The sequence below is a fragment of the Typopeltis vanoorti genome, chromosome 8 (assembly GCF_054136105.1).
Source record: "Typopeltis vanoorti isolate ZY-2024b chromosome 8, IOZ_Tvanoo_1.0, whole genome shotgun sequence".
Classification (NCBI taxonomy): Eukaryota; Metazoa; Arthropoda; class Arachnida; order Uropygi; family Thelyphonidae; genus Typopeltis; species Typopeltis vanoorti.
This window is the reverse complement of record NC_143556.1, coordinates 6,450,870-6,477,954: the sequence shown is the minus strand read 5'-3', so window position 1 is coordinate 6,477,954 and position 27,085 is coordinate 6,450,870. Positions and strand designations below refer to the sequence as shown.

Sequence of the window (27,085 nt, the reverse complement as noted above, 5' to 3'; positions counted from 1 at the left end):
AAAAAATGAAACACTGAATCTCCCAAGAACCAAACCTTGGGAGATTCAGTGGTAAATCCTGAAGAAAATATTGAATGATTCAGTCAGATGGGCATGAGATAAAGTTGCCTGCAATAATAGAGAAGTCAAAACGCTATGGTTGACTCAGGAAGTCAAAGAAGGAATCAAGGAAAAGCAGAAAGAATACATCAAACATTCGTGGCAAGTAAGTCAGCTTGTGCACTTCAAGAATACAGAGAAAATGCAAGAAAGCAAAACACCTTATCATTATGGTTAAAGTGAGAGATCTGCTAACATTCACCTAGAAAAACATAAAAAATGAATCTGCTGACATGGTCAGTCAGATCTAGTTGACCATGCTTGGATACTTTGCACAGAATCAAATGGAACAACATTACTATGCTTCACCACAACAAATACAAACTTGAAAGACATTTTTTTTTAGAATCAGCAACAGATTTAAAAACCAACTAATCTTAATAAATATGGATTCCAAAGACATTCAAAAAAAAATAAAAAATAAAAAAGGACAAGGACATCCCCAGATGTACAGTATAAAATCAAACCGAATCATGTGCTCATTAAGATCAAAGATTGGCATCAAAGTATCAAGTCATCCCAAAAGTAATGTTGTTTTTAGCATTAAGTTTTAAAAGGATATAAAAGATAAATCACTTGTTGATTTAATCAAGTATATATCCTCCTAGAGGCAGATCAAGTACTTGGATAAAGTTGCTGAAAGAACATTCTCATCTTAATAAGTGGAGAACATTTCTTCTTAGTGGACTCAACCAATTATCAAGAGGATGAGATGATGATATCCTCTCCATTTGAATCAATAACACTCATTCAATGTGAAAGCTTCATAATGCCATTTCTATAGAATTCAGGAGGTTTGGAGGCAAAAAAGTCACACAGGCTCAATTTTCAGTGTCTGCAATGTATCATATTGTTTTTCATGAAACAAGTTGCAAACTTTGAAATAAGTGGCAATCTGAAGGTGCAAGATCAAGAGAATAAGGAGGATGTAGAAGTTTTTCCCAGCCAAGTTCCTCAATCTTGGTACAGTGACTCTTGCACTATGAGGGTATGCATTATTGTGGTGAAAAACAGCACCCTTTCAACTGCACAGAGAATCTCTTTTCTTTCAGTTTTTTGTCAGTCGATCAAGTTGTTCACAGTATACTTCAGCTGTGATTGTTTGGTTTTGTGGCAGGAGTTCAAAGTGTATAATACCAGCCAGATCCCATCAAACGATTAACAAAACCTTCTGAGGGCGAAGGTCTTGTTTTGGCTGAGGTTTATCTTGTTTCCCCTGAATGAACCTGAATGTTAAGTGCTGCCTTCACAGCACTTAACATTCTTATAAAGTATCCATGTTTCATCACTAGTGACTACAAGACTCAAAAACAAAGACTGAACCTCTCGAGAATGAAGAGTAGTGCATATGTTGACGTGCTCTCTTTGATTGTTGTTCGTCAGTTCGTGAGGAACCCACTTGCCAAACTTAGACACTATTCCAAGTTCTTGAAAATGATGATGGATGGTTGAAGATGATGAATTAAGATCTTTTGCTAAATCTTCAACAGTTGTGCACTGGCATTTCTTGCAATAACAGCTTCCAGCATACCATTATCAAGAGAGACAGGATGCCCAGAGCAAGGGGAGTCTTTCGAGCTAAAGTTCCTCTTGGAGATTTCAGAACTTTTGCAAATTCAAAATATTATCGCCACACTTCTTGCACATTTTTTTTTATTATTTATTTGTTTATTTATTTATTTATTTTTTATTTTTTTTTATTTATTCTTTTTTTTTTTTACAGTGTTAGCAGCAATTATTGACTTTTTTTAAACACATGCATGATGTGCTCTTCAGTGACCTCCATAGTAGTAAAGGATTATTTAAACAATAACTCATATATGATGTTCTTGCAAGGTAGAATTTCTAGAACGAGGCTGCCTCAGCTTAGCAGGTACTTATAAAGCTTTAAAAATTCACGTTTAGACAAGCTGAGACTGAACAAGAACAGTATAAACAATGACATAATTTTTGGGATGACCTGATATTGCGGAAGTAAGACAATATAGAGGAGCATGTTATGATTCAGATCAATAACTGGTCAAAATTACATACAGTACAGAATTCTCAGTGAAGAAAACAAGAAAGACATGAAAGAACACTGAAGTTTAACTTGCAGAAGCTTAAAGAAATTGAAGTTAAAACCAACTTTCACAACAAAATAAAAAAAAAATAGAGGCTGAAATTATAGATATAGAACAGAATATAGAAAGAAATTGGACATACATTAAAGAATGCATTCTGAATTCTGCAGAAGAAATTCTGGGAGATATGAAAATAAGCAAAAGTAAAGAGTGATTTGTTTAATGAAGAATGTGCAGTAATGAAAAGAAATGAAGCATACAAAGAGCTCACTGCAAGCCTAACTAGGACTAAAGAAGAAAAATATAAAGAACTGAGACAAGAAGCAGATAAAATCTGCTTAAATAAGAAAAGACAATAAGACATGAAGAACAAGGGCAATATTAGACAAGCTTATAATACATTAAGCCAATTAAAGGAGGATACATGATGGCTAGATAAGATGGACAAGGAAGCACATTAAAACTAAAAAATAAATAAAAAACAGATCGAGAGAATATTTCCATAAAATGCTGAATAACATTACCTATGCAACTCAAAATTACATATCAACTACTATTAAAGATGATTCCATAGAGCCACCATCAAGGCAAGATGCTAAATGATATAATGCACATTCACTTAGAAACAAATCCTCAAGAATAGACAAAATCCCTGGAGAGTTACTGAAAGCCAGAGAAAAGAAACTAGGACAACAAAATATATAATTTGATTTTAACTATATGGAAGAAAGAGGAAATGTCCAAAGAATGGAGAAAAAAGTGATCTGCCCAATACATAAGAATGACTAAACAGTTTGTGGAAATTATAGGTATTTTTCTGTTATGTATAACACAAAATATTTACCTCTATCTTGAAGAACAGATTAAACCCATTTATGGAGAAGATAAACAGTGTCTACCAAAGAGGTTTCGAGAAACCTTTCTTTTAGTGTTGCATGGTGATCAGCATTCATTTTAGAAATTATGGACTTTACAACCGTGTTATAAATAATTATTTTAATTTCCCGACATTTTGACCTTCATATTAAGGTCATTATCTGGAGTATATACAAGGACAAGCTGAGTTACATTTCACACAGTAAGCTAAAGAAACAATGATTTGATCACCTGTTATTCTACTGGCATGACCTCTAGTGAAAAAAAAAAACAGATAAAATTACAAATTAATTATTTAGAAACTACATCAAAACTCAATTCTATTTAAGATCACATGAGAGAAGCATTTTTTCTTATAGATAGTTTTCTTACAGTAACAATGATGTCCTATTTTTAACATTAGAATTGCTATATTAGATTTAGGATTCTGGATTATCTACAGTCCTAGGACTGTAGATAATCACACAATTGAAAGGTGTAATCATTGGGACAATGGAATACTCATATACAATCCAACTTAAAAAAAACTTCATCTCCTCTATTCTATGAAAGAATAATGAATGGCAGTTCAGCTGAACATAACTCAATAAGTACCTATAGAAAAAACAATAGAACATTTACATGACAGACCGGAACAAGCCTATAGAAAAGAAAGTTCATTAATTAGTACTTGTCCAAGGATCTATATATTATCCAAGGGAAGGAAAGGTGAAAAAGATCTTTTTCAAAACAACAACAAAAACTACAGGACTGTTTTGGTTGTATGAGAATAACTAAATGATCTTGAATTACCGAAGAATGACATGAAGTTTAAGACAAAGACACTTTGTGGATGATTTTGATACATGCAATGTTTGAGAATTCTTACATCTTTCAAATGGGCATGAATTGGGTGAAATGTAAAAATATGGACAGAATTTGAGAAAAGATAAAGTAACAGACTTGGGATACTCTTGCAATTGCAGAAAATGCAAGGGTTGTCAGTGGATGCCATACTCATGCTCCATATGAGCAACTTGAAAAAGCCCCAAGTCGAGTCTCTAAAGCACGATTTCCAGATTACTCTTACTTCGATTCTCTCCCTCCCTCTCAAAAACAGGTGGGAGGGAGGGGGGTAGGCATAAACAAACTTCTTCACTACCTGGAGACTCACAAATTAGTGATTACCAACATGAATTCTGCCAGTTATATCTCAGAGCAGATCTTCCAGCCAACCTTACTGATTTTTGGATACAAGTCATGGAAAGGTTTGAAGAGTGACCTTTGGCATTTCCAGAATCTTTAATCAGGTTTGGCATCCTTCCCCACCAAGCTATTATCTCGTTTTCTTTTGCTCTTTGCAAAAGGGCTACCGGTTTCCTCCTTGTTAGTCCACATGTATCATGGTGAATGGTTTCCTGTATAAAAGGTAGGGTACCTCAGAACTTAGTGTTGTAAAATCCTGATAGATAGAAATTTAAAATTAAATTCTTTCTGTACTGATTTTACTTAGGAATTTAAATTAGATTGATTTGCTTGTAATTTTTGTAAATATCTGACTGCTGAATTACTGTACAACAATAAAGAAAGTCATGTATAAATGAATTGTAATATTAGAATGTTTAAGACAAAGAAATATCCCAGATGGATTAAAATAAGACCTGAGGCTATCATGTTTATGGAGATAAAAAAATGTATGGGGTTTCCCGCCTTAACGCAGCGACAAAAAAAGGTAGCGGGTGCAGACCCAAGATTTGCTTGAAATTTTTGTAAATATCTGACTGCTGAATTACTGTACAACAACAAAGAAAGTCATGTATAAATGAATTGTAATATTAGAATGTTTAAGACAAAGAAATATCCCAGATGGATTAAAATAAGACTTGAGGCTATCATGTTTATGAAGATAAAAAAATGTATGGGGTTTCCCGCCTTAACACAGCGACAAAAAAAGGTGGCGGGTGCAGACCCATGTGAATACCCAAGGGAATGAAAGGGCAGCAAAATTGAAGGGTAGCATTCCCAAAGGAATGAAAGCATTCTCCTCTTTTGGGGATGAAATTCCTAAAAGAGGAGAGGCTGTTATCAATGTTCATCGCTGGATAAGCAGGCTTTCGCTCAGTTTTCTGTTCCGGCTCTCGGTTCGTATATGTCCTGTCGATTCTAGGTCAAGGAACAAGTTCCAGCCAACAAATACCCGATGTTAGATGAGTCGCTTAAGCATTGAAAGAAGCAAGTTCCGGACTTCCAGCTGCCAAAGTACTTGCTGATTGCTGCCAGTAAAAGTGCCCCGTCAATGTCGTTAAAAGGTGCCCAGAAGCGAAAAGAAATATCAGAATGAAACAGATGGTAACGATCTTAAGGATCTACCGATGTGGACTACACGATTTAATACAAAGTAAGGTCTTCTATATATGATTAAAGGCTAGAATTGTAGCAGAGATTGCTCTACATATTTGTTTGTTAGCATTGTTTAAGGACTGTAGGCAGTTAGCTATACATTGAGAATTTACCTACTTAGTTGTGAGATAAGATGGAGTTTATTGTTACCCAATGTTTAACTTGCCTGATATATAGCATCGTAGGTCATTTCTAATATATGATTTAAATGTAGGCACAATTATTACCATTGTCTGTGTATTTAGTGAAAGATCATTGAACTTGCTAGAATAGTTTAAGCTCCTAGCTGAAGTTAATGAGAAGTATAGAGTCAGAAATATTTGTGTGCTTAGTATTAACCTTTAATGTAACTTGACCAGTATGAATAAATTGTTTTCTTTGTCAAATAATTTGCCTGATTCCTGTATAACAATGCACTGCATACACTATTTTACAGTCATGGCAAACTATCCCCTTATGATCTAAGGGGATAGTTTGCCATGACTGTAGAATAGAGTTCTACATTGCTTGATAGTGTTGAGATTTAGAAGTAGTTCCATGCTAAGCAAAGTGTTTTCTTTATGGAAAGACAATTAAATCTTATCTGCGATTTCTGATGGCACAGTCAAAATAAAAATAAATTTCCAGAAATCAATATTGAAGAAATACGTTTGCTGTTATAACAAAGGAATTCGGCTCTAGCCAGAGGCAAATTCCCAAGCTATAAAATTACGAGCAAGTGAATAGCATAAGTACGGCCTTGAGAAAGGGGAGGGATTAAAGTTGAATGAAGGGATTAAATATAAGTGACTAAATCAAGCAACAGATTATATACTCAGAGTTACAACTGTATAATAAGTAGAGTATTTAAGTTTAAGTAAAGTAAAATATTGAGTATAGAATTTTGAAGTAGTAGAAAAACAAATAAGAGTAATATAATTTTACAGTGATGCAAACGACATATTTTTACAGTGTTTCCTCTTATGCACATATGCTTTCATTAACCTTAAATCCTATCCATAGTTTTACTGATGACAGTACTTACTCTCCATTCCTCTTTTCATTTGATAAACTTTGTAGTGCTCAAATAATTTAAGTTTCAAGATTATCAGTGACCAATGGACTTAGAAACTGATCACTCTACAATTCTCTGGTGAACTTCGTTATGAAAAACAGTCTTGTCTTCCTTGCATAAAAAAAGGCTGAGGTGCTGGCAGTTATCCATCTTTTAAGTTTGACAGTATTAAACACCATAACAAAATAAAAAGGTTATTAAGCAGCTGATAATTCACTGGATACCAAAAGCATTTTCAGAGCATGAAAAACACAAGTTTTTGTGCTAAAAATCTCTTGTGAAAGCTTTTTGTTAGCATTAACAATAAGTGGTGGAAAAAAACATTCCAGTCCTAATGCACCTATTAGGACTGGAATGTTTTTTTTTACAATGTTGTTGGGCTGATTTACTGTCTTTCAAATTTCAGAGATAAGTCAGTTTGAGATCAGATATCTTTTCTGGTTGGTCAAATGGCACAAGAACAGCAAAGATCATACTGTGCCATAGCAAAGGTTGCAGCAATACAAAATAGTCAAAGAGAAACTAGTAAACAATATGCATGTACAAAAACCAAACCAAGCAATGCAGTATCTACATATAAATAAAATTATAGCAAAGGTTATAGCCATACATAAATAGTCGAAGAGAAATTAGTAAACAACATGCATGCATAAAAATGAAGTTTAGCAATGTGGTATCTACATATAAACAAAATTACAGCAAAGGTCACAGTAGTACACAAGATCAAATACTACAGCAGTACATAAATAGTCAAAGATAAACTAGTAAATAATATGTACGTACAAAAATTAAGTTAAACAATGTAGTATCTACATATAAACAAAATTACAGTCAAATGTGTCTGTACGAATTAATTCTTGGTAGAAGGGTAAAAACATCATGCAATCTGTCTGATAACATCTGCCTGAGCGTATATGGCTAGATAGGTAGAAATTTCATTCCTCTTGTTTAAAGTGTTGGCACTCCACATGACAAATAGCAAGATGCTTATTGCATTTTTCATACACAGGTGGGTCATCATCATCAGCCCTTAGTCAATAAAAAAAAAGTGTAAGATTTCTGTGGCCTATGCAGATTTCCTCTCATCTCTTTCTATATTGACTACAATGCTGATGATGACTGCCATTGAGCAATTAGCTTTGATCTTATAAATTGTCTGTAATCTATATATGGTCCTATATGGGGAAAGTATGAGCTGATCTAGCAGCTGCATCTGCAGCTTCATTTCCCTTAACTCCAATGTGGCTGAGAATCCAGCACAACTGAACATCAAAATTAAGGATTTTTGTTTTGTATAACAGGTGTAACACCTTATATAGCACTGGATGTGGATTATATATAGGAGAGGAGATAGCCTGTAAAGAGCTAAATGAATCTGTAGAACTGACTTAAAATCTCTCCTTCCTTGGCAAACACATCACATCCATAATCTCCTCTATTCAGAAATGCTACTCTCTCCTGTACTCCCCCTAACACTATATAAATTAAAAATCTGAAACCTAACAATGCTATTTTCACATATGGTGGTGCTGGATATGCTCAATACTATCCAGCATAGGTTAATTATGGATTAGTTGATCCTTCTGTCATAGATAACCCTTAATCACTTTCTCATTACGTTGTTTCTGCATCACGCAGAGCCTTTGTATCTTGGTTGGCATCTATGATGCTCTTTGATGGTAAAGATCTGGATTCAAATCCCACTTAAGATGCAAAGAATTTTTATAAGGGTTGTTTTAAATTCAGGTGAATTCACTACACACAACAGGAAATTTTACTCTCAGAACTCAGGTTTTTCATCCTACAAAACAGGCAAACTGGCTAGAAGAACACACATGATTAACAGAGAAAAATTACATTAGCCTCATGGCCTTAGTTGCTTCGACCATAATTTCAATCAACCAATCCATATTATGTCTGTTCTATAGACATTTGCATGGGTAGTACTACTCCTGAACCATCTGCCACTATGCTTTCATTTCCCATATACATGTAAAAATATGAGCAGCTACCATTCATATATATAGTTCAGTTTCATGCTTTGCAAATCAACTTATCTTTCATTCTGCCTAATTCTCTCTCTTCTTTGGAACAACCTTCTGCATACTATTTTCCACAAGGATGCAACCTCAAGTTGATGAAGAAACATGTGGGAAGGTCAACTGTTTTTACTATTTGAGTTAACATATTCTTACTGAGTATAATAATCTAATCAACCCAATGAAGAAATTCACTACATTCAGATGTACGGAGTTTGTCCATTATTGTTCAACTCTATTCCTGCTATGACAGATGTTTATATGAAATTGAATTTTGTCTCTTTCCAAGAAGAGATAAGAAAAGAATCATTGCAACAGAAATGAAATATGAGAAAAACAGCATATTATGCATGACTAGATGAAATGAAGGCATACTGAAAGAACTAAACCAAACAACAATAATATAGACATTTACATTACATTAGCCAGGCACTATCAGCCCGGGGGGGGGGGGGGGGAGCTTTCACAATGTGGACCATCAGAAGAATGCTGAAAATACCATGGACAGAGAAAATGAAAAACGAAGATGTTTTAAAGAAAGCAAAAATGAAAAGAACATTAATGAAAATAATTCAAGAGTGAAAACTTAAATATTTTGGACATCTAACCAGACAAGAAGGCATTCAGAAATTAATATTAGAAGGGAAATTGGATGGAAAAAGAGGGACAGGTAGACCCAGGAGAATGTGGTTCGAAGACATTAAGGACTGCACTGAATTACCAAAAATGTTCCATGACATGGTTGCCAACCTTCTTCTAGGAGATGACACTTGAAGAAGAACAAACAAACAAAAATGTTATTATAAAGATAAATACAATAAAGTGATCTATTACTGATTACAATACAAAATTTAAAATTTGTTAATCGCAGTTGCAAAAAAGGACAAATACAAGTTGCTTGTGATAAAAAGTCCCAAATCACTCAAAACTTATAAATCCAGCTAGCAACATTTTTGTTTAAACTTAACAAATCTGAAATATTAGTTATTGCTTACCTGGTCATCAACCATCAATGACATTAATGCAGGCAGAAATTTGGTTACCAACTGTGCATCCTAAAAGAAAAATCATTACGTCTTTACAAAATCAAATATAAAAATTTTTAAAATAATAATAGAAAAAAGAATTAGTGAAGTACCACTGATATAACAGGTGAGATACTTCTAAATAACTACAATATGTCATATTCAAGCAAAATAATCAGAGGAAAGAAAGGAGTAGCTACAGTATTCAACACTAAACATGAAGATAATTTCCTTGAATGGCAGGCAATCTCAAATAGCAATGTGGGAAAACATCAAAATAGGGAATTGGTCTTATATGTGCCTAAGATCCTGCACAGAATTCTACTATGGAAGAAGTGAAGGAATTTTTCTCATTATTGAAGATAACTGAGATAATGAAGGAAGGAATTGGTAGGAAAAAAAACAGAAGAAAAGAAGTTGCAACTAAGAAAATCACAGCAAATATAACTAGAGAAATTTACAAGAAAAAGACAGGAATGGAAGGAAACTGTTGGATTCTGATTATATATAGATTGAAGTAATTATTATTTGTTTCAGAATCCAACATGATCTTCCATCACATAGGCAAAACTTGTAAATATTATTTAATGTAAATCACTTATTTTACAATTAAATATTCATATAACTACCTTAATTTTGTCTAATATTAAATTAATTAATCAAAGATATATGTATTAATAATGAAAATACTGTATTAAATATTATTAAGTTATTTTATTTATTACTATGTTAATATTATAGAATTTGTACTTGATAATTTTAACTGCGCATTAATTGAAATGTAAATATTCTCTATTTATTTCTGTTATAGAAGTTTAGAGTTATGCAATAGCTCAATTTTATTATATTTTATTTGTTGTCATGGAGACGCATGAAGAAGCGAGCGCGAGTGGAACAGAGCATGAGCTAGGACAAGGATAATAAAAAAAATTATATAGAGGTAACAAGAGGGAGTTGGAACGGAAATTTTGAAGTGAAAGGAAGCAAGGGTATAAACTAGAGAGGTGGAAGTATATAAAAAGTTCTCAAGGGCAGAAGTTAAAGGGGATAATAATTATAAGCGAAGAAAGACGAAGTGAATTTTATATTTAGCTGAAAGTAAAGTCAGCAGTGATAATTAAAGGAATTTAATGCCGCAATCAGATAATATGAAGAAACTGGACGTTCAGTGAAGAATTCTGATTAAACCCAGTTAATCTAGAATTGCGACTTAATTCTAAATCGCCCTAAGCAGAACTGCACAGTGTTTAATTATTTAATGAGTGGTAACAAGGATAATCAAAGTACCTTACAGTTGATATCCATAGTCGTGAAGCGTGATTAATAGTGTTTTAGTTATAACTGCGGAGAAGTCTTATAAATGTGTTCTTAAGTGCAACAAATATATTTTGAAAGTTATTCGCAACGTAATTGATGTACTAGGAACTGTCTCTGGTAAGCACTAACATATTGATCATTTTCAATGTATGAAGAATTGAATGTTAGTTACGCTACGTTTAACCTAACTTTAACTGTGGAAATTCTTTGCGAAAGAGAATTTGAAAATAAGAATTGTTGAGATATTTACAGCAATTAGTGCCTGAGGTGTTCTTTAAGCGTATAGCATAACTGAGAAGTGTGTGATTAGATAGGAAGTTCTATTATATTTATATATGTGTAGGAACTTTGTAACTCAGAAGCTGAGAAAGTGTACGTGAAGGCTTGGAAGGTTGAACTAATGTGATTGACTTGGCTTAATGTTTGACTTGTTTTTATTGTTTAAATTAGAAGTAGAATTTATGTATGTGTTATATAGCTTATATTAAATGTTTTATTTTGTTAATCTAATTATTGTGTTTGCCTGAATTCCTTTTTTATTGCACCGTTCATAAAAATTCGAATCTTGCGGGAATCCCAAGTGGAAAATAAAATACCTCGGCCAGAATGAATGAGGAGACTGCTAACTAACTATGAATTGATCCTGCTATTTTATATAGACTAATCTAAGGATAGAGTGGCACAGTATAATAGAAATTTCTCTACCCTTGGATTGGTGATCAATTTACAATTAGTTGTTTTTTTTTATGAAAGTGACTTGTAACAAGATGGCGGATTCAAACATGAAGAGAACACGTCACGACAAAACCAAACAAAAAATGCAAAAGAAGACATAAAAAAGTACAAATGCAAAATGGGAGATATTAGAAAGAACTTAAAAAAAAACATGAAATTATAAAAATAAAATAAAATAAAAATTATAAATTGCTTGAAATTTCAAGATGTTCTGTCAGCTAAAATTAACCTCCCTACCGGCTAGGACGTCTATAGACGTCCAACTAAATCTGGATATGTTTCAGCCCACCTGTTTAAAGAACCTGGATAAGAAGTGCAATTTGACTGTCATGTCCATTAGAAGGTGTGATAAACCCTCACGCTGAAGAGAACGGTTAATCGGATTATCTCCCGTTTGTAGCTGCCTCTCAGTTGCCTATAACAAGAAACGGACTTTCTTGTTCCATGCTGGATTTTAGTTATATATGATTAGACTAAAAATAGAGAAATTATTTATATTTTTGTTTTCTCTTTTTATTGTACAATACAATTTTAATTTCTGGACAAAATAAAGGTCTTGCATAATTTCTTCACTTAAATATTGCCTTAGCTTGGAGAACCAATTTAATTATTTATTTTTTTGCGCTAATTTTTTTCTAATTGCTTACTAGACAAAAGATTTTTCTTTGTTCTCGAAGAAATTAATTCACGATAATTATTTGCAATATTCTTTTAAAAAAAGAAAAGAAAACCGGCTGCCGATGTTCCAGTTTATATTATTTTTATTTTTGTACAAAACCTTCGAAATCGAATAATACTTCACAGATTTCCTTTAGGACATGCTTGAGCAACTTTGCTTTATAGAGAATAACATGAAATTCTTTAATTATATTACTAAATTTTTTCTTCATGTTGTATAGTAATCTGTACTTTCACTTTCTTGGTTTCCTTGTATAATTGGTCATTACAAAATGAAATTAACAGTTATGATTTAAATTTATATTTTCTGCATAATTCAGATATTTTTTCTCCAATTTTTAAAGTAAGCGATACATTTGCTTATTTTTATCATTCAAAATATGTATATCAAATGTGAAATTTCATTTCCATATTTTTACAATAGAATTTAATTTTATTTCGCCTCTGATAGTTTAACCCCCCCCCCCCCCGTTGCATTACTATCACACACCCGAAAACTTATGAAACATAGGTACAGTTTTTATTTAATTCGTTATTTTTCTCCAGTAATTGTTCCACATAACTTTAATTTTTCGATACTGAAACTATGTGGTGATTATTATAAATTAGCAAATTATAAATCAGACAATATACATATTTCCTGATTCTTATAAATCAGGAAATTATGTGATATTCGGATATAGGTGAAATTAATATTTAAAATCGCTGTCATCCTTCAAATGCAATATCAGAATAAAGAAAGTGGAAAACCCGAAGTTTCGAAATATATTTCGAAAGCCCACTCTCGAAATGTATTGGTCTACAGACTGGATTTTGAACACGCCAATGTTTCGTGATGTTATGGCTGAAAAACAATTCAGTCTCATCATGAAGTATTTGCATTTTCAGAATAATGAGGAATACGATCAGGCAACACATTCTTGCCCAGTCCTCAACAAAATTTATGATTTTCTGATGAAAATCCATCAGAAATATAGATCACTCTACATTCCTGAGAGAGAGACTTGAGTATCGATGAAAGCCTTATGCCATTCAAAAAGTAGACTGAAATGTAAGCAGCATATTCCCAAAAAGAAAGCGAAGTATGGAGTAAAATTTTTTATGCTTTGCGAATCGGAGAGTGAATATCTTTGGGATTTCAAACCTTATACGGGAAAGCAAACTGTAATCCAGCATGATAAATATTCAGATCTCCCCTTGTCGATGTGTGCAGTAATGCAGTTACTAGACCCTTTATTGGGGAAAGGTTACTGCATTATAATGGATAATTACTATATGTGTCCTGAACTCGCTGATTTGCTTTTACAGCATCGTACAGATAGTTATGGTACTGTAAATGCAAAAAGGCAAGATATGCCTCCAGATCTGGCTTCAGGAAAGCTATCGAAGGGGGAAATCCGAACTTACCAGCGAAGGAAAGTCTTTGCACTATGTTGGAAAGACAAAAAAGATGTTTTTTTGCTGTCTTCCCTGCACAATCCATCAATGGAATCCGTGGAGAAGCATGGTTTGAAGAAAGAAAAACCCATTGCTGTATGTGCATACAACAAAACTATGGGTGGAGTCGACAGGTGCGATCAGCAGCTATCATTCTACTCTGTAATGAGGAAACAGCATAAAAATATTACAAAAAAGTGTTTGGACATGTATTGGATTTTGTTATTTGGAACAGTTTCCTCCTGTACAAGAAAAAATGTTTGTCTACGATAACATATCTAGAATACAGAATAGAAATTGTGAAAGCATTGCTGCATGCACATGCACCTTCTTCAGCAAGCAGAAAAACAGGAAATCCTGCAGGACATCTGAGGTTGAACGCTGCTAACTCCAACCATTATCCTGAAAATCTACCACCAACGGCTAATAAAAAAAAACCTGCACGCAAATATTATGTATGTAATAAAAAAAATATCAGAAAGGAAACAAAAATCTGGTGCCCTGAGTGTAAAACTGCTTTGTGTGTTTAGCTTTGCTTCAAGGTGTTCCACGCTGTTCAAGAATTTTAAATTCTGAACAGTATGAAATAAAAAATGTTTGTTTTCAAGACCATCAAAACAGTCTTTTTCAGGACTACAAATATTGATAGAGAGGGATACCCAAATGCGCTGTTTCTTTATCATCCTGAAGGCTAATTTAAGTTCTTTTTATGACACAGAGAAACTGGAAAGAGTATTCCAGGTAAAGTAATTCATCAAAACAATAAAAAAATAATGAAATAAAATCTACCCTATATATATAAAATGATAAGCCTTTTTATGTAGTGTTTATCAAACCGTTTTGAAACTCAGGGGCTACCCTGAGTGTCGAGTCATCAGAATTCAGGGGTGGAACTCCCTTTCGAGTTACCACAATTGAAGGAGAACTGGCCTACCATACCAGAATACGGGGGGGTTGGGCATAGCCCCCCCTAGTTAATAAATGAAATATATAAATAATAACGGGAACATTTTCACCTTGCCAACACTCAACATTGATGTGATATGGGTTCCAAATTTCTTGTTTCGGAGATATATATATATATATATATATATATATATATATATTACAAAGTTTTGTAATAAAAATTTCTGCTACAATGAAGTTTATCAGAATCAACAATATTATTACTACCTTATTTCTGTTTCTCGTGTGGGAGAAAAACGGTAAAATATCACTCTTATAATTATATGAGATGTTATAATGGCAAAAAAAATAAGAAAAAGTCATTTGCACTTTCTCTTCAAAACACAAAGAAAGATCATTGTAAATTCAGTCAGTGGAAAAGAAAATACTACATATTTTTCTCCTGTTATCTGATTTTTTTTCTTGTAGTACAAAGAAGAAATCACTGCATATAACATGAAGTCTGCAGGAGAGAAAAAAATCTGGAAATTAGTTACATTATAATGAATAGAGAAATTATGTCAAAAAAAATTTCACGTAAGATTCTAATCTCAGCAGACATAACATTTTCTTCTAGATTACATATCTAAAGTAACTGAACCTTTGCTACTATTTTACACTAAAATGAATGGGTATGTTCCCCAAGTGATTTATGTTTGTAACAGTTGTCTTGCAAACGATTTATGAAATAAATTATCTGAAATATCCGCAGATTGATTAGGTCTATACCCCCCCCCCCAAAAAAAAGAAGATTATGAAACGCATATGCACCTTTTCTTTGAAAATAATTCAAATCCTCTTTTTCAAGATAATTGTATGATTTAATTTCTAATTTTTGATAATATAAGTGAAACTTATATTATATTATATTATATTTATCATTATAAATTAAGCAATTATTTTGGCATAAATAATGTATAAACATGTAAACGAAATATCAGTATTTCTGTTAGGATATAGGTAATCAACAATCGAAAAGGAAACAAGACATTCTTGACATATTCTGCACTACAGCTTGAGGCACTTTAGTGTTCTCCCCTTTCTTCTCAATAGCACTGAGAGTAATAAGCCTTCAACTTTTCCACCAGCTAAGAGGATATTACCAAGTATTTACAAGACGTAGATTATTTCAGAAATAGCTTCCAGCAGCAGCAGAAGTAATATTTAGATTTTTTTTAAAGAAAAACAAACACAAATAATACTACTGAACTTTCTTTTGTGTGGTATGCATATAAACAATTTTGCATGTTGAAAATATACCATATAATTTCTAAAATTTCACATAATTTCAGCGGGCAGTAGAACAGCTGGTTTTAGATTGCAAATAAATAGAACAGATTTAGAAGCTTCACGATACAATCTGATTGCCGTATATCTATTGTCAAAATGGTAAAATGAAGTAATCGATTTTGAATGCTGTCTAGAAAAGCTTTCAAACCTGTATAGAAATTTAGAGTAGTTATGCAATTGAGAGCCTGTGTAGATCAGCGGATGTGGCGTTTGCACACCACCATGCTTGACCGCACGAAGGAAGACTTGGTTTCGAGTCTAGTCGGCGACTAGAGGAAATTTTTCTAAGCCTTTTTTCGACCGGTTCCCGAGTTAGTCGATCTCTGGCACGGGCAAGCAGGTTTTTCGTCCTGTAAACTCAAGAAAATCGACCATAGAACCCACATTATTTCAGACATTAAATATATTGTGTTAGGGTTAGGGACCACGAGATGGCGGCACATTTGAGCCGTCTCTCTTCACTGCGGACCGCTTAATTAGTGATAGCCTTGGGCCATCTGTCTCTGATTGGGTACCAGTGGAGATTGAACTGCCCACTCAGTCTTCAAAAGTTAGATAGGGCTAAATGGCCTCGCCTACTCCCATATACGGGAATATAAAGGCGTTAGCTGATTTTTTTTTTATGCAATTGAGTTCCAGGAGAGAATAAGGAGGGGGGGGGGAGGCATTAGAAAATCTTCAAAATGAGCAAACTTTTGAATCATTCCATATATGATATTTTTCACATCATATTTTCAACATATCTACGAGGTTATGCACTAGATATTATCGTAATATGCATAATACAAATAAATAAATAAATGACGAAGGCGAAGAATCACTGCTAAAATATCATTGGATATAAATTTTTGATACCAAAAAGACACAATCGGAAACCGAGTAATGCAATTTAGCATTTTAACATTTTTTTTTTATTTTGTCTTTATGAATAACAAAAAATCGTATCTAAATCTGAAATGTGATGATCCGTATAATGCTATTTGGCTAGAAATGAAAGAAAAAGGACATATTTATTTCAATAAATATTATTTAAAAATATAAATATTTGACATAATATTTTCAAAACAAACATTTGAAAATTCTAAAATTCGAGAAAAAAAATTATTCAATTATTATATGTAAAGTGAAAGAACAATCAGTGCAACTCTTCCGGTGCACTGATTTGTAGAATAAAATACACCAAATTTACTATCACTAAATAGATTCATTGCAAAAGCTGATCAGTGGTCATTTCAGGATTAATTTTTTTCACATATGTGAAATTCGTTTCAATTTTTCGGAAGAGATACAATGAATCATTTTAGAGGCAAGATAGGTCAAATAATTTAGGACAGTAAATGAAATTCTAAACAACACAATAGACCTAAAGACAGGGGGAGGGGGACACAAAGGTCACTCAGCAACAGTTAATCCACTAATGGCTATGGAATAGCCGTAACGAGATTAACGGCGGAGGAAGGTAATGGCATGATAAAAGGTAGAATGCCAACAAAGTTTTGATCCATGAAAAAAGCTAGGGAGTGTTAAATATTTCATCCACACTGGCCGGTTGGGAGGTTAATGTCACTTACCTGAAATCTTCTTAATGAATTAAATATATGTAGAATGAACCATTAAAATCAAAAACTTAGATTCAAAGATCTAAATAACAATAGTTTAACTTATAAAGAATCTTTTAAACACAAAATGAGCTATGACCCATACAAACTTGATAATTTTTAAATAAACTGAAGTACTGTATATTGCACCTATTGTACTGTATATTGACAGCTATTAATAATTAATTTACGGTTCTTAAAGAACGGTATTAATTATTAATAGCTGTCAATCATTTGGTCTTGTCCAATGAGGAAGCAGACATTCAAATCACCTCCACCAATAACTTTTTGCCTCCCCTGAAGCTGACTAATGTTAATCACTTGTGCTCTCCTCTTTGTAATTAAGAAGTGCAAATGATAAAGTTCATGAGCTGACCAAGTTTATAGGTTAGCTTTTATATTTGTGCTCAGGGTGCACATATTAGTTTATTATGAAGATTTAAAGCATGTGACATTAGTTTACGCTAACATAACATTTAAAAATCAACAGCTTCTTTAAACATACACAGGAAGCCAGAGAATATAAAAGCATCATTGACTATATAATAGTGGGTGAAAAACTAAAGAAGATGGTAAGGTAAGAAATTGCAGAGTAAACAGAGGATGCATTTTGACTCAGACCATTATTTATTAATCAGTACTATTAAGATCCCGAGCCAGAGAAATACAAACAATACAAGAACACAAAAACAAACGCAGTAGCAATTTAAGATAGAACTGTTACAACAAGATAGTATCAGAACTTTATCAAAGACTGGCAAAACATTAAACAAATAGTAAAACAAGCAGCATATGATGCCACAGGAACAAAACTGCGAAGAAAAAGGAAAGGACTCAGAACCTGGAATCCAGAAATAGAATCTTTAATAAGAAAGGAAAAAGAAATGTACCTTAAATAGTTAAATGACAGAACCATAGGAAATGAAAGAGAATATAAAAGAACCAGAGTAATAACAAGAAGAGAAACCAGGAAAATCAGGAGACAAGACTGGGAAAAATTTGTATCAAGATTAGAGCATGACATAAATGGACCTCAACTAAAGAGCTATAAAATCATTAAAAAAAATGACTCAAGAAACAAAGGATAATCTACAATTAGAAGGCCCCCTCCACAAAAGAATGGACCAATCACTACACCCAGCTTCTAAACAATAGAGTTAAATGATTTAAAGAAAATATTGGAAAAACTAAAAAATAGAAAAGCTACAGGAGAAGATGGAATAAATTCAGAACTATAAAAATACAGCTCTAAACCATTTCAATTACGATTAATTAAATTCCTAAACAGAATATGGGAAGAAGGAAACATCCCACATGAATGGAAGACAGCAATAGTCATAAACATATTAAAAAAAAGGAAACTACATAGGAATATCCTTATTAAATACTTGCTATAAAATATATCTAGATATAATTAAAAGTAAATTAACACCATGAACAGAGGAAATTATTGGAGAAGAACAATGCAGCTTTAGGAAAGGAAAATCCTGCACAGATCCCACATTTACACTCAAACAAATTATAGAAAAAAGAATAGAATTTAACCTGCTACCATACGTGGCCTTTCTGGATACCTGTATGGCCTGAGAAACGGTCTACCAACGATTCACAAATAAAACACACCACTCTGGCCGATAGTTGAAGGTATAGACAGCTCCAATTATCACCTAGCCAAGAAACTAGCCTCAACACTCAAGGAGTTGCTAGGTCATTCCCCCTCCTATATTAAAAACACACAACACTTTGTAAACAAAATCAAAGGCCATCACACTGGAAAAATATGATTTATTAGTCAGTTTTGATGTCTCTGCCCTCTTCACAAATGTCCCAAATCTATAACGCAATCCTTCTATTACAGTACAAATTTCCTCCCGATATCACAGAGCTCTCTGCACATGTTCTGGCTATTTTGTGTGGCATAATGTGTGGAATGAGTTTGAGGGACGAAGTGAGCTGTATGGGAGCGATGGACTGCATTTGAGTGGTTATGGTGTGAGTCGCTTGGAGAGACTGCTGCTGGAAGGTAGAGAAGTGAATAGAGAAAATGAATCAGATCGAGAGGGGAGTGATGTGGAAGAGCAGGAGAGTAAGACAGGAGAGATTGAAGAAGTGGAAATCAATGGAGAGGTGAGTGGTATGAGTATAGAAAATGATAGAATGGGTGTGCAAGAGGAGCAGGGAAACGGGGAGGCCCAGGGTGGACAGGGATACACAGCGTGAGAAAGGTGGATGCTCCAAGAGGAGGTGAGAGCATGTGTAGGCAGGAAAGTAATGGGATGACCAGGGATCAAGAGGAAACAGATGTTGTTGCAAAGGGTTCTAAAATGAAGAAGCAGAAAGAGAAATGGCCCCAGTCCAGCATGGAGAGAGCACATCGAGTGAATGGTATCAGTGGAACTAGCTGTAGATCCAGAAATGAGTTGTTGTGTTTGTATACCAATGCTAGAAGCATAAGAAACAAGGCAGATGAAATGGTTGCACTAATTGTGTCTGTGTATCCAGAGATTGTTGGAATAAGTGAGACATGGTTAGATGAGGACGACATCCTGACAGGAATAGAGATGGAAAGGTATGATGTGTTTCGTGAGGATAGAAGGGATAAAAAGGGAGGGGGAGTGCTATTGATGATAGAGAAAGAGTTATGTCCATACAAGGTAGAGTTGCAAGAGGGAAATAGGGCCAGTGGTTTTGAGGCAGTATGGTGTGAGATAGAGGTGAATAGAATCAAATACTTGGTGGGATGTTGTTATAGACCTGGTAATGTGGATGGTGGTGATAGTGAAATGTATAGTCAAATAAGCCAAGCAAATAAGAAAAGGGTGATTTTAATTATGGCAATATAGACTGGAATGAAGAGATAGCGACTGGAAGTAAAGAAAATGAGTTTCTTGAGTTTTTGAGGGATAACTACCTCAGACAGTATGTAACAGAGGGCACACGAGGATTAAGGGTCTTGGATTTGGTCATCTCATCAGAGGATGTAATTATAAATGAGGTGTCAAATCATCCACCAATTGGTGAAAGTGACCATGAGGTGGTTACCTGGGTGGTTGCCAGCAGTGCAAGGACCCCTGTGAAAAAAGGGTATATGTGGAACTACAATGGGGGGTGATTATGAAGAGCTCAGGAGACAGCTTGCAGATGTAGCATGGAATGAGGAGTTAGCTGGAAAAGAGATCAATGCAGCTTGGGGGATTTTCAAAAACTATTTAGTAGATGCAATGTCTAAATGTATACCACGGGTGAGAAGGTTAAATAAGGTAGGTGTGAGATGGATGAATAAAGAGATTAAGCATGCAATACAGAAAAAAAAGGCATTGTGGAGACAGCATAAGAGAAGTGGAAGTAACCAATTTCATGAGGTCTACAAAGACCAGGCAAGGAGGGTGACTTGGTTGGTGAGAGTAGCTAAAGAGAGGTATGAACAGCAGTTAGCTAATGAACCCAAAAAGAATCCTAGGGAGTTCTTTCGATATGTAGCCAGCAAAAGAAAGAATGATTATGGAAGGATGACATTGATTGGAGGAAATGGTATAAAGACAGCTGTTGCAGAATGTGTTGTGGAGATACTTAATGAGCAATTCATAAAGATCTTTCAATCTTGTGAATGTGACATCATGGAAAGATTAAGAGCAGTTGATGATGGGGAGGAGAGACTGACTGTAAGTGAGCAAGAGGTGTTTGGGGAGTTGAGTAAACTAGATGTAAATAAGGCTGTGGGACTTGATAATATATCACCACGTATTCTAAAGGAGTGTGCTAGAGAGTTGACACCTGCCTTGACATATTTTTTTAATACGAGTCTTGCACTTGGTCAAGTTCCTAAAGAGTGGAAGGAGGGCAAGATTGTGCCACTTCATAAAGGAGGTGATCGAACTCAAGCATCAAACTATAGGCCTATCTGTGTGTCAGGTGTTGTGGTTAAGTTGTTGGAGAAGCTTGTGAGAACTAGGATCCAGAGTTGGGTTGACAACAATGGTATAATCTTTGATGGACAGCATGGATTTGCTAAAGGGAGGTCATGTTTTAGTAATCTACTTACTTATTACAATAAAGTGACTGCTTCCTTGGACAGAGGAGAAGGATACACAGTAATATACTTGGATTTCGCAAAAGCTTTTGATAGAGTACCTCATGATAAGTTGACAGTCAAACTAGAGCAGATGGGGCTGGATATTAGATTAGTGCATCGGATTGGAGACTGGCTATCTGATAGGTATCAACAAGTTGTGTATGGGGGTGCAATATCCAGGAAAAGGAAAGTCACTAGTGGAGTGCCTCAGGGGTCTGTTTTAGGGCCATTACTATTTAACTTATATATTAATGATATTGGTGAAGATTTGGATGGAGATATTCAGTTGTTTGCAGATGATGCAAAGTTGGGACGAACCATAAAGAGTAGTGAAGATGCTGTGGCCTTGCAAGAAGACTTGAATAAATTGAGTGATTGGACAAGCAAATGGGGATGTGAGTTCAATGTTGCAAAATGTAAGGTTTTAAAATTTGGAAAACAAAGATGGGATGCAGAATTTATGCTTGGTGAGAATATATTGTTGGAAGTAGAGGAAATAAGAGATCTGGGGGTGATAGTGGATAAGGATCTAAAATTTAGGGGACACATCGCCAAAATTGTGAAGACAACACAAAGACTTCTGGAAATGATGCGGAGGACACTGACATGTAGAAGTAGGGAGATACTTGTTCCAATGTATAAGGCTTTGATTAGGCCACACTTGGACTATTGTGCCCAGATTTGGTCACCGGGTTTTCAGAAGGATGAAGAGATGTTGGAAAGGGTCCAAAGGCGAATGACTAAGGTAGTTTCTGACCTCTGGAATGTTGAGTATGAGGAAAGATTGAAAAGATGTAATTTGCAGAGTCTCGTGGAGAGAAGGAAGAGGGGAGATATGATAGAGACCTATAAGTTGGTAAGGGGTTGTTATAGGATCAATGGTGGAGAAGTTCTACAGGGAATAGTGGGAGATCAGGGGAGAACCAGAGGTCATCCCTGGAAACTGTATAAGGAGGGTGTGAGTAAGGGAGTGAGAGGCAGGTTTTTTTCGTGCAGAGTTGTGAGTGATTGGAATGCCTTGCCTGAGAGCGTGGTGTCTGCAAGTAGTTTGAATGTGTTTAAGACACGGTATGATGAGATGTGTGTGTAAGATAAAAGGACCTCCTAGATGAGTCTTTGACTCCATGAGGTCTTGTTTTAATAATAATAATAATAATAATAATAATAAAACACTTTATACCTACAAAAAGAAGGAACAGCCATGGGCTCACCATCATCACCCCCCCCCACTGCTAACTTTTACGTGGAACATTTTGAGCAATGTGCTCTAGATACCTCTCCTTTAAAACCCAAAGTCTGGTTTAGATATGTTGATGATATTTTTGCTATCTGGCCCCATGGTTGCCAGATATTACCCACTTTCCTGAGCCACCTAAACGAACAATTCACAAACGCATACAATTCACAATTGAAATTGAAAAGCAGAACACACTTCCGTTTCTAGATACACTTGTCATGTGTCTTCCTTCTGGCCTTCTTTTCTTTCATTTATTGGAAATTGACACATACTGGTCAAGATATACACATAAACTCCTACCACCACCCAACACAAAAACTAGAGGTCATTAATACACTAAAAAACAGAACTTTGAAGATTTGCTCAAATGAACAAGCACTTAAAGATAAAGTAATGTTATCAGCAATACCATCCTAAAAAATGGTTACAGCCAAAATACTATCAACAAAATTCTGTACAAGACCTCACTTAAAAACAAAAATAAACTAGACTACAATAAAACTGTAACCATTCCATACATTCAAGGGATATCTGGCAAAATAAACAGAATACTACAAAAATACAACCTTAAAACCACCTTTAAACCTCCTGCAAAATTAAAGAACTTACTCCACTCCTCCAAGGATCCAATCCCTCCGTTAGCCCACCCTGGAATATACCGTATTCATTACACCTGTAATTTGCCCTATATAGGAGAAAGAGGACGCACAATTCCTATCAGAAAAAAAAGAACATAAACGACACATTAAATATAATAACGATGGTCAAGCTGGTCTTTCTGATCATGCCCTGAACACTTTACATAGAACTGACTGGAAAAGCACTTATTTACATCACACCAAAACATGGTATGAATGTAAATTTAAGGAGGCCAGCGAATTCTTATCACCCTAATCTTAACAATAATGACGGTCTAAAAATCCCAAGAAAATGGAAGGCACATATTCTACCCACTTAACCTTTCTATCTAAGAGTTAATTATAAATAGGGACCATAGGTAATCCAGGATCCTAAATATAACAATAGTCATGTTAAATTAGAACATTTTTACTGTAGCAAAACTATCTATATGAAAGAATGTTTCTTTGATGTTGTCTTAAATAGAATATAGTTTTGATGTAGTTAATTTATTTTATTTCATTTATTATTGTAATTTTATTGTTTTATTTTCACTAGAGGTCAGGCCAGTAGAATAACAGTTGATCAAATCATTGTCTCTTCGGCATACTGTGTTAAATGTAACTTAGCTTGTCTCTGTGTGTGTGTGTATATATATATATATCTCCAATGATGACCCTAATATGAAGGTTGAAATGTCAGGAAATTAATTACACTGGCCAACAAAACAAATTTTTTTTTTCTGCTGATTATGATCTGACACTTGTTTTTTACTAATCTGGGTGCACTGATTTCAAATATCAAACCCATTTTTCTCTATCATGTCAGGTTTTTCCTCTATGGATTTTCTTTTTGCAAATTTGCAAGTTTTTGATAGTTTTAAGGAGGCAGTACTATTTAGAGGATCAAAAAAATCGATTTTTTAATATTTTCTGAAAGTATGTACTTTTAAAAATCCGTTCCTAGCTTTTTATCAAGAAATTTGAAAAATTCCTAAAGATACAGCCTATTATTCAAAGCGGTGCACAGATCAGAATCTGAGCGCTCACTGCTCTCGCTTGTTAGTAAACGAATAAATGCGTAAGAACCTGCAACGGCACGTACTGGCGCTCTGAATGCAAGAGAGGCCAATAACCAGCCTAATACATTTAGGTGATGAAAAGTAGGTGATGACAACTGCCTAAAACAAATGAATGCTATATGCATCATAGCGGACAAAGAACGATCGAAATCAGTCAATCATTAATCGATCATGAAAGCATGATGAGCGCTTATAACATTTCAATAAAGTCTCTGTTTTTTTTTGTCTTGTTAACTGCATGTTAGTCGGCAGTGAAGAAAATACATCATGTCTACTACTCTAAATTGTGTCAATAGTGTAGATTCCTTCTGCTACATTTGTGGCAGCTTTACTGTTCCCAGTCAAAGGACAAATATCACTGATTTCGTTAAGAAAGTGTACTTTGCATACTATGATGTAAAAATTGCAGATCAGGACAAGTCATGGGCTCCAAATAAAGTGTGTAAGTCATGTGTAGAAAATTTACGGCAGTGGAGCCAAAAATTAGCTTTTGGCATTCCAATGATTTGGCGTGAATCGAAAAATCACGTAGATGATTGCTATTTTTGTTTAGTTCAGACTTCTGGTTATAATAAGAAGAATAAGAAAAAAATTGTGTATCCAAATCTCGGCTAAGCAATTCGGCCAGTTGCTCATTCCAATGAAATAGCCGTGCCAATTTACAAAGGACTTCCTTTACTTGAGAACGAGCATGATCGGGATATGCCAGATGTTCTTGAGGAGCAAGACCCGGATGTTGATTTAAACAATGAAAATTTAATTTCTAGTTCTGGACCTCAACGTTTTACTCAAGCGGAACTGAATGACTTAGTAAGAGATTTAGGCCTATTAAAGGAATCATCGGAATTGTTAGCTTCAAGATTAAATGAAAAAAACTTTCTGGAGCAAGATACGAAGATAACTTTTTATCGTAGCAGGGAAAGTAATCTTGTACAATATTGTAAACACGAGTGTGGGTTTGTTTACTGTAACAATGTGTCAGGTTTACTAACTGAAATGAGTGTTGTACAATATCATCCAAATGAGTGGCATTTTTTTATCGACAGTTCAAGCAGAAGTCTCAAGTGTGTCTTACTACACAATGGGAATGTATATGGCTCAATTCCTATTGGCTATTCAGTCCACTTAAAGGAAACATATGAGGACATTAAAAAGGTTCTGAAGTTATTAAAATATACAGACCACAACTGGATCATCTGTGTGGATCTTAAAATGGTGAACTTTTTACTTGGCTTTCAAAGAGGATATACAAAGTTTCCATGTTTTCTATGCTTCTGGGATAGTTGAGCTAGAAACCAACACTGGAGTCAGAAACATTGGCCTCTTAGAATATCCTTAAATGTTGGAGAACAGAATGTTATAAATCAACCTTTAATCGACAGAGAAAAAATCATTTTTACACCTCTACACATCAAACTAGGTCTTATGAAGCAGTATGTTAAAGATTTAGATTTACAAGGTGACTGTTTCCAATACATATGTGAAAAATTTCCACGACTTAGTTATGAAAAAATTAAAGCCGGTGTATTTGATGGACCACAAATTAGAATTTTAATGAGACCCAAATTTCATCAACTCTATGAACGAAATTGAGAAAGAGGCCTGGACTTCATTTACGATGGTTGCGAATAATTTTCTTGGAAACAAAAAAGCGTGCAATTACAAAGATCTAGTGGAAACAATGCTCGAAAATTTCCAGTGCCTAGGTTGCAACATGAGCACAAAGCTTCATTTCCTATACAGTCATCTTGATAGATTTCCCGAGAATTTAGGTGCTGTAAGCGATGAACAAGGTGAAAGATTTCATCAAGACTTAAAAACTATGGAAGATCGGTACCAAGGAAGATGGGATTCTCACATGATGGCCGACTACTGTTGTTGCAGTATTCAAAGGGATTGCCAAAACAGAACACACAGCAGAAATTGCTACAAACAAAAATTTATTCCCTGAAACTCGTGTGTAAGTAAAATTGTTATTTTTTTATAAATATTCTTGTAATTTTTAATGAGTATTGTTAAGTAGTTATGTATCTAATTATCTCTCGCATTCAAAGCGCCAGTACGTGCCGTTGCAGGTTCTTATGCATTTATTTGTTTACTAACAAGCGAGAGTGGTGAGCGCTCCAATTCTGATCTGCGCACTGCTTTGAATAATAAGCTATATCTTCAGGAATTTTTCAAATTTCTTGATAAAAAGTACATACTTTCAGAAAATAATATTAAAAAATCGATTTTTTTGATCCTCTAAATAGTACTGCCTCCTTAAAACTATCAAAAACTTACAAATTAGCAAAAAGAAAATGCCACAGAGGAAAAACCTGACGTAATAGAGAAAAATGGGTTTGATATTTGAAATCAGTGCACCCAAATTAGTAAAAAACAAGTCTCATATAAAAGTCAGCAAAAATTGTGTTGGACTGTGTTATTTATAACATGGTTGTAGAGTCCATAATTTGTGTTAAATGAAGTTAAAGAAGCAGTAATGTAAAAGAAGAAAACATACTAAAAGTTCATTGAAAGGGAGATGGTAAATCCCGTTTTA

At 34.4% G+C, this 27,085-nt stretch overlaps 1 protein-coding gene across 2 annotated transcripts in view; it reads right to left on the bottom strand.

Moving 5' to 3' along the window:
* Positions 1 to 27,085, bottom strand: part of NELF-B (negative elongation factor B) — a 146,166-nt gene that overhangs the window by 44,406 nt on the left and 74,675 nt on the right. For both annotated transcript variants that reach the window (XM_090396498.1, XM_090396499.1), the window contains exon 7: positions 9,506 to 9,565. In XM_090396498.1, the coding sequence (XP_090252624.1) occupies positions 9,506 to 9,565 (60 nt within the window). The remainder of the gene's footprint in view (positions 1 to 9,505; positions 9,566 to 27,085) is intronic.